Raw genomic sequence first — 13,906 nt, 5'->3', positions numbered from 1 at the left:
ATACTGAGGATATGAGCCTGTTCTGTTGAGTTATATTTGATTGTTCAGGATATAGATCTGGTTTCTGGTTGTTGTTAAGGCTGACTTTCTAAAACATCAGGAGATGACTTCTCTGGGTATCTCAAAAACAAGTTTTGTTGAACAAATAGGCTTCTCTCCATTTCAAATGCACAGGAGATGCCTCGATTGCTGTCCCCTGAGAGGCTCAGGGAGCAGCACTGCTGGGAATAGACACCCCAGCAGCCCCCTGGGATTGCCTTGCAATAATTTATTACCTGTCAGGTGATAATTAATGTCCTGGGAGCAGCTGGCAGAGGGACCTTTTGGTCTCACAGTACCTGTGGGATGGGATGTGAGCAGGGAGGAGGAATAGGGCAAGAGGTTCCCTGATTTGACTACACAGACATCAGATCTCAGCCCCAGATTTGTCCCTGGAAGGGTTCAAGGCCAGGCTGGATGGGCTCTGAATAACCTGCTCCAGTGGAAGGTGCACATGGCAAGGGAGCTGGAACAAGATGGGCTTTAAAGTCCCTTCCAACCCAAACCTTTCAGTGATTCTATGATTTGGGGTTTTTTTAAAGAGATCAGCACCAGTGAGTAAATAAAGCAGAGGTAAGTGGAGAAGTGGTGAGAATAAATGTTTTTTAGGGCCCTTTCTGCTGGAGAGTGAGTGTCCTGGAGCAGGAGTAGGGAATGCTGTAGGAGCAGCCTCCATAGGCATTGTGGGTGGGAATGTGGAACTTTGGGTACCACCAGCTGCTCAGCCAGAAGTGAGGAAAAAGGTTCTTGCCTGATGCAACTTCTCCATTTCCCTGTGGAAATTTTTGCCTGAGTCCTGTCTCCACTCCCCACTGCTGCTGCCCCATCCTTTGCTCAAACTCTGCTCTCAGAATTAGGTGCTTTTGGCATGGAATAATAGATTGGACTCCACACTCTTTACTATTTCGTAATTTATTTACTATTTCTTAACTATTCTTTACTTTTCAGTTCCCTGTTCCAAAGGGAAGTGGGCTTTTGCCAATCCCATGTGGGCTGCTCTGTCCACAGGGCTCTGGGCTCTGGGCAGAGCCAGCAGAGCAGAGGATGGAGGCAGCTCCCTAATAAATACAGATATTTGAGCAGCTTTACATGGATATCACTGTGTTCCTGCTCCCCACCCCCTGCCTGTCCTCAGCACTTTTTTCTGGTGTGATCCCCAAAGTTGGGGTTTTTTCTCCTCTCTTGCTGCCTTAGTTTCCCACCAGGTGGGTTCAGAGCAGCAGCTCAGGGCAAGGGAGAGGCCAGGAGAGCAAAGCCAGGGGCAGGAGCAGCACAAATGTGTCAGCTCAGGTTGACTTAAACCTGAATTTAAATCCTTGAACTGTACCTGGGTGAGCCTGACTGACTTGGAGAGAGGGGAAGTTAAGCTCAGGTATTTATGTCCCCTCTCAAGCACAATTTTTGGGAGCTGCTGGTAAACCTGGGGCCAGTTGGCTTTTTTAAACAAACCCCCAGGTCACTTTAGCCAATTTTTCTCTACAGTTTAAGCATGGATTGTTGATACTTCCCCCCAGTATTCTCCCTTTATACCATATGAATTTATAAATACCGGACAAAGCAGAACATTCTGTATTCCTTAGTTATTTATCTCATTCATTCAGATAAAAACTGTTCTAGTTATCAAATATTCAGTTTCCATTAGTACTTGGAAATAACTTTTTTTTTGGTATAGATCTCAGTGCGTTAAGTAACTGGATTTTTTATGATAAGAGTTAAAGTAAAAGCACTATAAAGTGAAATTTAGCATACTACAAATTTTCACAGGCATTCCTGGTTCAGCATGAGCCCCTATTAATTCATCACTGGAGAATAGTTTATTATAGTACTTTTTCCTTATTTAGGATCTTAATGGAAATTTGAAGGCAGTTTTCTAATTTAACAGAATGTTGTGTCTGCTTCAGAGCTGATGGTATTGTTCTTTTGAAATCTGTGGGTAACTTTTCTGCTTTCCCTGGAAGATTTAAGGTCTGGGTGGTGTAAATAGGCCTATTGTGAGCAAGATAGTTAAAAGTCATTAATTTCAGAAGTGTAAAATTCCTGTCATTTTGATCTTAAATCTCTGTCTTGCTTTTCCTTTTCCTTGCCATTAACCTGAGGATGCAACTTATTAATGGTTTGCTCTCCCTGTACTGGGCTATATGCAGGACAGAATCAGGAAAGGTTAAAGAGCTTTACCATGCAATCATGAAATGATTATTATATATAATTAACAAGTCAGTCCTGCTAGCAGCCATCTGAAAAAGCTGTGTTTTGGGTAGGTCACTGTGCTTTACCATGGGTACATCAGTGGATGGATATTTGTATATGAAATCTGAAAAAAAACCCAAACAAAAAACGAAAAGAAGCAAAAATAAGAGATGTTCTTGGGCTATGTTAATTTACAGAACTGAAGTTGTGGTATGGCAATCTAATGTTGGAATCTGTATTTGTGAAGTCATCAGACAGATATTTTAAGGCTGGGAAAGGATTTCCTGAGGTCATTAGCATTCTTTTCATGTGGCATAAGAGCACTGTCCAACAGTAATGCAGTAATCCCTCATTTGGAGAACCCTCTAAGGCACAGACTCCAAAACAACGTGCTGGACTTGATGTCTGTGAAAGCCATTTCTCATATTCTTCTCCCACAGCAAGTACTTTTAAGGGTATTGCCATTCTGATGAGACCACTCTGGCTCCCCACTCAGCTGAATTGCTCTTTAAACTATTAATTTGGTCAGTCGAGTAATTTAATAATTTTCCATATGCAGACAACAGAAGCTGAAAATCAGTTTGATGTGCTGGAACTACTAATCATGTCTGTGGAGGAGTACTCTAATAATGTGTGTGCCTAAACCACTTCAGACCTACATTCTTTCTGCATTTTGAAGGACTGCTTCTGAACTGATATTCATATTTTTCTATTTTACCCCCTTTAATTTCCTTATGTTAAATTTCCAAACCTAATTAATACAATTTCTTTCCTGTACGTTCACTCCATGATGGCTCAATTAGAGCAGCAGTAGAACTGTGGTTCAATATTCAGGCCAACTTCATAATTGAAAACACATTTTCTTCTCAAAAGCTGCAGCTGGTTTGGTTCTGCTCATGCAGAAAAGGATATAACCTTGCATAACATAGGAAATGAACGGTTGAGAGAGAAGCCAAATTCAATTTCAGTCAGATATTTTGAGGATAAGTCCATGATCTATGGAAGCAAGGGAATGAAAAGTGTGTGTATGTGGAAAGCAGCGTGTTCAGCACTCTATTAATCACGGCCAGCCTGGGTGCTGTTGTGTGCCTTGCGTTAGCACTGATGCTCGTAGGGAGGCTGGAGAGCAGCCAAGCACTCCAGAAGTTAACCTCTTAAAGACCCTGAGCTGCTTTCTGTTGAATAAATGTAATTTTGTGGTCAGAAATAAATGCTTGTGATGTAGCAGGAGCTTTGAAAACAACAGCGTGGCAAAGCTATTACAAATTGCTCTGTGTTGGGGAAGTCAACAGCATACATCAAAATCCAGCGCTCGTGTTTGGGCCCAGAGCTTCCCTGCTTTTCAATGGAAGTCCCATCAAAACTCTCAATTTACCAGAAGTGAGTATTTTGGCAGATAATTCTCTTTTAAAGTCCCCTCTGCATCTCAGTTCTGTTCCCCAAAGCAGGGAGAGGTCGTGACCTGCTCTTGGGGTAACGGCAGCTCCACAGTGCCTTCATTTCTTTGTTTACAGAAGTGTGTAAATGATTATTTATTTATTTTTGGCTGGCTTGATTGCAGTTTAAACAACATCTTTCCTGAGGAAGGTGATTTAAATATACTCCAGCATCTCACAGGCTCTCCCTGCTGAGCACGTGGGGTGGCTGCTGCAGGGCCAAAAGCATCCCTGAGAGGAGACACTGACCTGCAGGGGAGGGACAGAACAGCAGAGGCTCTCAAATACAGCCAGATCCTCTCCTGTTTTATCCCTTTTTCCTTCCTGGGACAACTCTCAGCTGTGGGGAGAACAGGCAGAATCCCAAACCTGACACATCCCAGCAGCAGCAGCAGCGACAGGCGCCGTGCACCTTCCCCAGAGCTCCTGCAGGTTCCTCTCCAACTTGCAGGCAAGTTGTACCAAGACAGCAGAGACTACCGGGGTAACTTTGGGGAGGATCAGCCCAAATCCTCTGATTTTTTACATAATTGACAAAGTGCTGAAATCCCTGTTGGCAGCTGGTGGGCTGTCTGTACCGAGGCGCGCTGTGCCGCTGCCATGAGCTCGGGGGCAACGGGAACAGTGGTGGGAAATTCACTTTATTCAGGATTCCGACAGGCAGCACTGGTGCAGCTCGCAGGGTCAGGAGTGTCTTCTCATCCTCAGGAGAAAAAAAAGAGAGCTTGAAGTGTGCTGGAAGGAATGAGGATGGGAGAGCTGGGCCAGGAGAGTATTCTGCCGAGTCTCTGTTTCTCCAAATACAGAATTATCTCTGTATTTATTACCTCTGTTTATTACAGATTTATGATAAGGTTCCATAGAAGCTGGTGTCTGGCTTTGCTGTGTCAGAAAAGAGAAGCAAGAGGGTGAGCTCAGTACAAAACAGCAGGAAAAGGGGGCATCTTGGTGTTTGTGCACAGGTGGATTTTGCACGAAGGTGGTTCATGAGCTCCTTCTTGCACAAATTCCTCCACCTAATTTTTTTTTTAAATACCTAAACAGAAGTTTGGAATATCCATGAGGGAGAGGAGTGACTGTGGGTTCCAGGTCACTGCTCAGAGACTGGAGGGCAGGTGAAAGCACCCACTCACCTTACCTGTAGCTCCTGCTGCTGGGAAGCTGGGGGTGATGTGGGATAGCCCAGGCTGTTCTGTCCTGGCCTCCTCCCCTTCCTCCCTGCACCATTTACCACACCAAACATGCTGGGCTGGTGTGGCCAGAGTTATTCTCCATCCTTGTGCTCTCACAGAACCTCGAGGATCAGAACTGGCAAGCTCTGACATCTCCCTCTTTGGTGACAGAACAAATGATTCACTGATCTATTCACTAGAAAGATGTTCCTTCAGTTTTGGGGGAAGGATGTGTCCCCTGTTTAGAGGTCAGCTCTGTTTTACCTTTTTGGCATTAAGAAAATTCATGACTGGCCTGTGCTGACTTGAGGAGAGAGGCTGGGATGCAAAGTGTAGAACTACAAGGGCAAATAATTCTTCATTGTGCAGCCAAATTGGGGCACTCCATATCTGTTTTCACACAAGGTTTTACACCCCTTAAAATTCAGGTACAACACAATTTGACTAATCACTAGGACCCACACTCACTAATTGGAGTAAAACATTGCAAATCAACCCCATTTCCACAGCAGTCTATGGATCCAGGCATCCCTGGGGTTGGTCTGGCTGGAGTTACTGGTTTGTGACACCAGAAAACACTGTGAGGGTTTGAATAAAGTGTCAGAGGGGCTGGGATGTTGGCATTAGCTTGGTGTTCAGGAGTATCCTTTATCCTTCCACGAGCAAAGTCCTAATTTCCAGGACCAGGCTGTCCTTTGATTTGTTTCACTTGAGCATGAAAAACGCCAAAGCCTCCAGGAAAATTGGAACGTGTCATTACATCAGAGTGCATAATATGAACTAATACAGACATGAACAAAGTTAATCCACTTTTATTCTGTAAAGATTGATTGATTGATAAAAGAGAATTTTGGTAACATTTTGGCACTCTGAGCCTCCTTGTGCCATCCATTCCTTGTCACTGGTTTTGTGCTGTACCTGATCCCTGTGGGTAAGGGGCCAATGCCATGGGGTGTCCTTGCCCCAGCTCTGGGTCCCCACCTCCTCCCTCTGCTGAGCCCAGCAAATGTACAGGATGAGTCAGTTCAGCTTGCCAGCACAATGGAAAATAAATTCTTCCTCTCCTTCTTTAGTTTTTTACCGAGCCACTGAGCTGAATCACACTCTGTCAGGGCTGCTCCCTGCCTGCCCCATGGATGGGTTGGGAGCTGGGGGAGAGCAGGGGCTGGGTGAGAGCTCTGAAATGCAGAGAGGGGTGAGCAGGGAGGCAGGTGGGTTATCCAAGGCTCCAGGAGAGGTCCAGCAGGGCCAGCACAGCTGCTGATCCAAAGGCAGGGTGGCAAACAGGATTTACTCAGAGCTGTGGCTCTGCTGTCAGTATCTGCAGGCACATGTTGGGCTGGGCTGTTGTACTGGGAAGGAAGATCAAAGATTGGAAAAGCAGCAAGAAGCTGTCCTGTGAGAACATTCCTCAGGGGATGGCAGTGTGGTTTGTCTGGGAAAATCGGGATTCATCTGGGCATGAAAGGAAGAGGACATTTTAAGGGTTCAAGGTTGCAGCTGTTTCACAGTAGAAGGAAAAAGAATGGAAAAGTTGAGGGGTTTGAGCCCTTCCTAAAGCTCTGCTTAACTTGAGGTTAAACCAATAAGTTGGTGAGGCAGGCGTGCCCTTCCCAGGCTCTTTCCTGGTACCTGTGTACCAGCCCAAGCAGCTTTGATAAACAGATTGGTATTGGATCCACTGGGAAGTCTTTAATTCTGTTAAAGAATTTATAGCCCAGCTAAAATCCACGCCATATGCCTTAAGCAACTGCACAGAAATAATTTCTTTATAATTTTGCTTCAAAACTGTTTTAATTGCAACAAAGCTAAAAATAAGAACTTTCACTTTTTGTTTTGTCAGTGGCAAAATAAATTAACAGGGATGGAGAAAAAATTTTTATTCATTTGTAAATTACAACGTTATTTTTATTAATTTGTTTATTAATGTAGATAGCTCTTGGTATTAAGAAAGGGAAATCAAGCCAACTGTATTGTAAAGGCTTCAGAGCAAGACTGATGCATTAATAATCCTGCTTGAGCCACCATTTGATTCCAAGGCAGTTATTCAAGAATACAGCATGGCTTAAAAGAGTGGTGCTTTAATGAGTTGTTCTCATGCTTTTCCCTTTGTTTCATATGGTTCTTCCAGTTCTTAATGATGTTTTGGTAACTTGTAGTAATTGAAGACAAATGGAAAAACTTCGTGATGCAAAACAATACGACAGAAGATGTGTAGGGGAAAAGGGATGGGTGTCTCCTTAAGGCATCCATTTACTAAAAATCAGGACAGAAAAATAATTTCTCATTTAAATAATTTACTTTTACTTGATAAATTAGTTCCAGATTGTGTGGAGGACAGTAAAAGACATGTTAAGGTGGTTAACAAGAGTGAGAACTAACTTGGAGAACTATAAGGACAAATGGAAGAGATGGGACTGCAAAGTTCATCTTTAGCACAGTTGTGTGAACACTTGTGTTTGTGGTACTGAGAGTAAATCACCAGTGCTTTGCTAATGCCAGACAGACACAGCACTGGGAATTCCTCACATGGGAGCTGTCTTTGGGATGCTGAGTGATCCAGGTGGATCTAAGAGGAGCAGCATGTGCCAGTCCAGCTCAGAGATGTGTTCCTGTGCTGATATCCCTCACTTCAGCCAATTCAAGTGTTGGTGCAGGATGTGCTGGCATCTGGCAGTGCAGCTCCCTTGCAGAAAGCTTCATCATGCTGTTCCATCTTTAAATTCAGGAGCAGAGGTGTGCATCCTTCAGTCTGACTGCAGTCCATGAGGCCGTGCCACGTTCATAGAGCCCAGAGCATCCCAGCCCTGCAGACTCAGGAGATTATGGGGCACTAAACATCAGACTTGAATTAATGCTGGAATCTCTTACTGCATAAAAACTGACAGATTCCAAACTAAAGCCACAGGCTTTGCTTTTATCCTTCTGAACTTGGCTGGACATAGCTGAAAGAGGCAACATTCAGATAAAGCTGTGTTCATCACCTTCCCTGTGCCAGATTGGTGGTGCATGTGGTGTCTCCACGTAAATGTGGAGACAAGTCTGTGGATTTTGTTGATGATCTTTTGATTTCAGCCAGGTGCAGTGGGTATTAGACTGGGACCAAGTGCTCCTGAGCTAGGCTGTCCAGCAGTGTCAGTGAGGGAGAGCAGGATCAGACCACGGAGATCTTCACGGGCAGGTTGGAAGGAGACGATTCTGGAGGGGAAGGGGAGACACTCAGCCTCCAGGTACCCTGAGCATCAACTCAGGAGAGCACTTGGCCTGGAAAAACAAGGTGGATGGATAAAGGGAGGACAGGTCTCAGCCTGGTGCCTGGCCACAGCTCCTCCACGTAGCTGCAGTGATGTTTCAGGGATGAAGAGTGAGATGAAGGCTGTGCTGAGCAGGGAGGATTCCTGGTGTCTCAGCTCTGTTATCTCACTGCAGCGCCAGTGGTATTATCAAGACAAATAGGATGCCAAAACTTAAAAGTGAACATATGTTTATGGGGGTGGTGGGGAATACAGAGGTCACTGTTGTTTCTTTCTGCTCAGAGAAGACATAATGGGGCCTGGTTTAGATAAATTAAGATTTGGAGCTAAGCTCGTGTCAAGACAACGCGAGTGTAATTATAAGTTGACTTCTTTCAGGGTCCCTGAAGTTTTTAGAGCCAAATAAAAATGTTCAGCAAGAGTTTTATAATGTAGTTCAACGGTTTAATGTGAGCTGATTGCAGCTCAGCCTTGTTGGCTCCTGAACCAATTTTACTTTGATTTGAAAAATTTTCAGTGAACTTCCAAATGTTTCCATGTCATTTCAGTGCTCTGTTTCCTCTCTCTCTGGACTTCATTTATATTTTGCTATTTTTTTATGTCTTTTTCCTCCTATTTCCTTATTTCCTTATGCACCTGGGTGCTGGCATGCTTAATTATTTTTTTATTCCAGTTAAAGTTGTCATGGTGCTTTTTCTAAATTTTATTTTAAGATATAAAATAGTTGCAGTGCTCATTTTTAGTAGAACTTTAAACCAGACAGGTTGATTTATTTTTTTTAACAACTAAAACATAAAACCATATTTCTGCCTAGTGGGATTGTTTGGAATTCTGGTTTTGAATTTGAGGGTGAAAAAAGGTGTAAAATACCTGTGATTTACAAACTGCTTCCTTTGGAAAGTCTCTGATCTCCTTGCAAGATGTTGTTTCAAATCTGGTTTATATTTCCATCACTCTATAACTGGTAAGGAGCAAATAAACCATACCTTCTATAATACTTAGGGAGAATAAAAGTACAAATGCTCTTTATTAAAATGTGGAAAAACTGTAATAGGAAAACAAATCCATCCTGTTATTTCCCAGAAATGGAAGCATTTTAAGTGCTTTGCTTTTCATAAAAGGGGCAAATGAATTTTTTCAAAATACAGTACAGAATCAGTGCTGTAATGCTAATTGTGTTTAATAATAGTAATTTAAATTTGGCTGCTCTCTGCCGAGCAGCAGCGAGAGAAAATTGTATGTGGGAACGTTGAAGTCCAGAAGTGTAACATATGGTGTGGTTTGGCCTTCAGAGAGTCTCTGTGCACCCCTGAAACAGCTCAAGTGCACAAGTGTCCCTGGTGCTGCCCCTTCCTTCTCACCCCATCCCCAGCATGGATTGACACATCCCGGGGCCTCCCTGCCTTTGGCACTTCGTTCCACAGGCTCTTTTCAAGTATTCCTCGTGTGAAAATGTTCTCTCCAAATTGCTTCTGTTCTCCTTCCCTAACGAGCATCAGTCCATCTGTGATTGCTCGAATTGGGATTATTAAGTGGGTTGTTCACAACCATCAGTCCCTTGTTCTGTGGCAGGTCAGTCAGATGCCCTGGGAGATTCCAGTGCCTTTCTGTGCTCTTTCTTGGAAAACTCTGAAAGATCAGCATGGCCAGCTCTTCTTGAGAATTTATGTCTGCTCTCCACATCCTCCATCATTTCGACATCTGATGCTCATTTATCACTTTTCCAATACCCTTTGATAAGTTACAGATATGTCAGGGGTCAGTTACACCACACCTCCACCCATCTCCATAAATTAATCCGGAATCTTGGGGGCATGTAAGTGAAATTGGAACTTGGTTTGTTTCTTTAAACACAGCCTTGTGTTGTGTTGCCAGAACTTGTCTCTTCCCAGCCTCCCGCCGTATCTCCCAAGATTTCCTTGCTGCTGCTGCCAAATGCTGTGTGGACACTGCCCGTGTCCTCATTTCCCTCCTTGACCCCTCCTCTTCTCCAGGCCTTTTCTTGGCTTATACCTTGTGCATTGTGCTTCTGGGTGATTTCTACGATTGTCCTTGTCCTTTGGTTTTCTGGCCTCAATCCTGCCTGCAATGATCCTGACAAGCCACGAGACTGATCCACACCCTGATCCACCTAACCCAACACCGATCCCTACTCAATTTAATCATCCATGCTGTAGGATTGCCCCCCTCTCCCTTCCCAAATCTTCCACTTCTCTCCACAGAGGCATTTCAGGACAAAGTAAACACAGCTGGCACCAGGGCTGACCCCGCAGCCCCCTCCTGTTTTATCTCCCCTCCTCTTCCTCTCCCGGGCACCCGGCGCTTCCCGAGCCCTGGCAAAGCCCTGGCTTGGTCACACGCTTCCCAGTGCTGCAAATCCCCCTCCTGCAGAATAAAATATCAGATACTTTCCTGAAATACAGATACAGTAAACTCTGGCCATTGTTTCTGCCTTATCTACTGAATCAATAATGTAGAGAAAGAATTCAAGGACGTTTTTCAGACAGGGCCTTCCTTTTTTTAGGCCGCGGTGACGTCCGCACCTTTAAATGGTTCCATAATATTCCCTGCCTTTCAAATACACAGAAGAATTGATATCAGGCCTTTGTATCCGCAGTTCTTCAGATCCTTCCTTGCCTTTTATTAAAATATGGGAACGATAATCTCCATGCCTTTGGTTTCCTGATTTGGGTAAGCTGCCACAGAGCTGTGTCAGGCTTTCCTGTTTCCCTTTCTGTCCCTCTGCTTTGGAGTATTAATTCACTGGATCTGATCCTGAGTCAGTTGGGTTGTTTATTGTCAATATGAAGCAACAGAAAATCCTCTGGTTTCTAGTACAAAAGGAAAATACATGTTTACCAAATAAAAGTTGCTGTGGAATAAGTATTTTATTCTTGGAGCTGTTAAGCTGCCTTTCCTTGTAAAATGGAGTTTTAGATGAAGACACAGACGTAGGGGGAAAATAATAAAATGATAAAATGATAAGAATAAATTCTTAGATGAGTATTGTGTGTATTACAGAACACAAGGAGAAGCAGGTCAGAGGAGCTCAGGAGTGCAGACTGTGCCTGAGCTGTGTTAGAAAATTTCCTTGCATGCAGAGGATTCAGAATGATTTAGTGTTAAGTATCAAAGGGTGCTCAACAAGTTCATCTTTTCATCTCCTCACAGGCTTATTGGAAATAATAGAAAAATCTATTTACCACAATAAAGGCAGAGTGGGACATCAGAAGTGGCCACAGTTCCGTTTGCTGTGTTAGATCTCAATAAGTGGTAAAGGAAAACAGTTGTTGAAGGGGAGAATCTGCCTGGCAAATACCAGGCTTTTTATAAAGATTTAAAGTAAAGAATCACAACAGGCAGGAGCGTTCATGAAAATATTGATGCTTGTTATTGGGTTGAAAAATGGACTTTAAATTATATTCAGTACAAATGTAGCAGGAACAGTCTTTTAAGACTACTTCTGTAGGAGATGTACACAGGAGATCTGGGTTCCCTCTTTATATACTTACTAGTTTTACATGAAATTGTTAATTTGTATTTATAGCTCTGAGTGTGAGAGTTGTATTGGAACAAATCTTAAAGCTTGTTTTCTCATCTCCCCTTTTAGATTGATGCATTGGGTAAACGAAGCAAAGAAGCAGAGGCAGCCTTCTTGAATGTTTATAAGAGATTAATTGATGTTCCAGGTAAGCAAATTATTCCCTTATTCTGAGAAACTAATGGTTCGTGTTTGTGTGAATGCCACTGGGCATTTTTCCTACCTTTAATAAGGTAAATACGAGCGATGGTTTTGTTCTGGAACTGATAAACTCCTGTATTGTTTCTAATGGAGACAACTGTAACTGTGGCACATATCGGGACTTCTCATTGCATCTACATGTTAATGTTTGTATGAATCAATTTATATTATTATGATACTGTGTGATCCTCAGTATTTTGTTTGTTAGAGGGTTCAGACAATTTTAACAAAAAAAAATGCATCTCGAAGCTTCACCAAGAAACAGCAATATTTGTACTTTTAAAGGATAGAGAAAACTTTTCATGGCTTCCAAAAATAACAAAAGAAAAAGCCTTACTGAAAAGTAAATCACTACCAAATTTCAGTTCTGTGCAGTGTAAGTGTGACCATAAATTTTATTCAAAGGCCTTTATTGTATGGGTTTTCAACTTCCCTTTTATTTGGCATCCGAACTTTCTTTGTTTGGCGTTTGGTTTCAGTTCATGTCTTTTTACATTTTGGGAGTTTGATTTTTTTTGTTTTCCCCAGTGGTAAATAAATAACTGCCTGAACAGATTTTTCTTTTTGCAGCTGTACCCACAGCTAAGAGGGAGTGAGAAGACCAAGTCTCCACTGCCACATCTCAGCCTGACTGAGCTGTTGGCACTTGACTCTGTGTGTCATTTTATAGTTTTATTAAACATTAACATTATATATATATATAATATTCGAAACACCTCAAGAGGGGTTTTGAGGTGTAATTAATACTTTTAAATACTTTTAAAGCTTCACAGTACCCTGGCCTTTACTAGTTTTACTGTTTAAGAAGCACATTTCATGCGTGCTTCAAATAAAAATTAATTTTTTAATGTTTTAATTTAATGATTAACTGGTTGAAAGGTCAGTATTTTCAGATGCTCAGTCTGGGCTAACAAATGTATTTTTTTATGCTTTCCCATTCATAGTTGAGCAGTGTCCAGTCCCTCTGTAGAGGTGCAGGGACTCACCACGCTCTTCCTGGGCCACAGCTGCCTCAGAAATGTTGTTTTTAGGTTAGTCAGCCATGGTCTGTGGGTTTTCCTTCACTTATTTCCTGCTTGGGGAGTCTCAGTGACATTCACTGAACACAGAGCAGCTCCCTTTGGCCACCAGGAGTGACCAGTCCCCCCCATCACGGGCAGTTTGCCTGGCACGGGCACCCACAGCTCTGGCTTGGGGACAAACCCCTCCAGGAAATCACTGCCAGCACATCTGCAGCCTGGGAGAGCAGCAGCGAGGCTGGGGAGAGGCACTGCAGCCCCTCCACCTCCACACCAACACCCACTGCAGTGTCCTGCCATGACTGGGGAGCTGAGCAGGTTTGAGTTGGAACAGTCTGGCTTTTCTCACGATTGAGAAGTGGTGTCAAACCAGAGCTGGGTGGGATCCTCCGGGTGCTCCTGTGCAGAGGCTTCTCCTGAAGCCTGGCACCATCACATGTGCTGGGATCTGAGCAGCAGATCAGACCAAGCCTTGAGGAGAAGGTAGGATTTATATCTCACCCATGCTGTTGAAATGGTGAGGGACTTTGTCAGGACTTCTTTGTAGGAGAAAGAATTTTCTCTTTTCCTTCATTTGCGGGAGCAAAATTTACAGCCCTGCTCCCACACCCCACAGCCTCTCTTGCCCCGCCGTCCCCTGCACGTGCCTTATGTCACCTGTCACAGAAATATTTCTTTGATATTCTTAATACACATAAAAACTTCAGCCTGGCTGAGCTGGGAGTGCAGTGGAGTCTGTGGGATGAGAAATATCTCCAAGTTTTACACCCGTGCTCTTACCTGGAGGTCTGAGGTAAAAGTAAATTCCAGGTCCTCCAGGAGAAGTCCAGCCACTCTCCTGTAGCTGTGTGCAGGAGTAACAAATACTCACAGTTTACAACACACTGCAAGGAGAAGGCAAGCAGCCATTAGGAATGTATGGCACTGGTCTTTGTCACTCTGCTTCATTGTGTTGCTCTTTTCTTTGCCCCCCTCATCCTGTGTAGTCTGCTACGTTGGGCAGTGTCCATGGAGGGTTGGGTGGGTATCCATGGAGAGCTCTCCTTTATAAACAGCC

The 13,906-nt window shown here is 43.5% G+C and overlaps 1 protein-coding gene across 6 annotated transcripts in view; it reads left to right on the top strand.

The window, feature by feature from the left end:
* CUX1 (cut like homeobox 1) overlaps nucleotides 1-13,906 on the top strand; it is a 266,427-nt gene that overhangs the window by 107,298 nt on the left and 145,223 nt on the right. For all 6 annotated transcript variants that reach the window (XM_088177069.1, XM_088177067.1, XM_088177066.1 and 3 more), the window contains exon 4: nucleotides 11,699-11,777. In XM_088177069.1, coding sequence (XP_088033195.1) covers nucleotides 11,699-11,777 — 79 coding nt within the window. The remainder of the gene's footprint in view (nucleotides 1-11,698; nucleotides 11,778-13,906) is intronic.

This window comes from Sturnus vulgaris, chromosome 21 (assembly GCF_052056855.1).
Source record: "Sturnus vulgaris isolate bStuVul1 chromosome 21, bStuVul1.hap1, whole genome shotgun sequence".
NCBI classification, from domain to species: Eukaryota; Metazoa; Chordata; class Aves; order Passeriformes; family Sturnidae; genus Sturnus; species Sturnus vulgaris.
The sequence above is the reverse complement of the archived record's forward strand: the minus strand, read 5'-3'. Positions and strand labels throughout refer to the sequence as shown.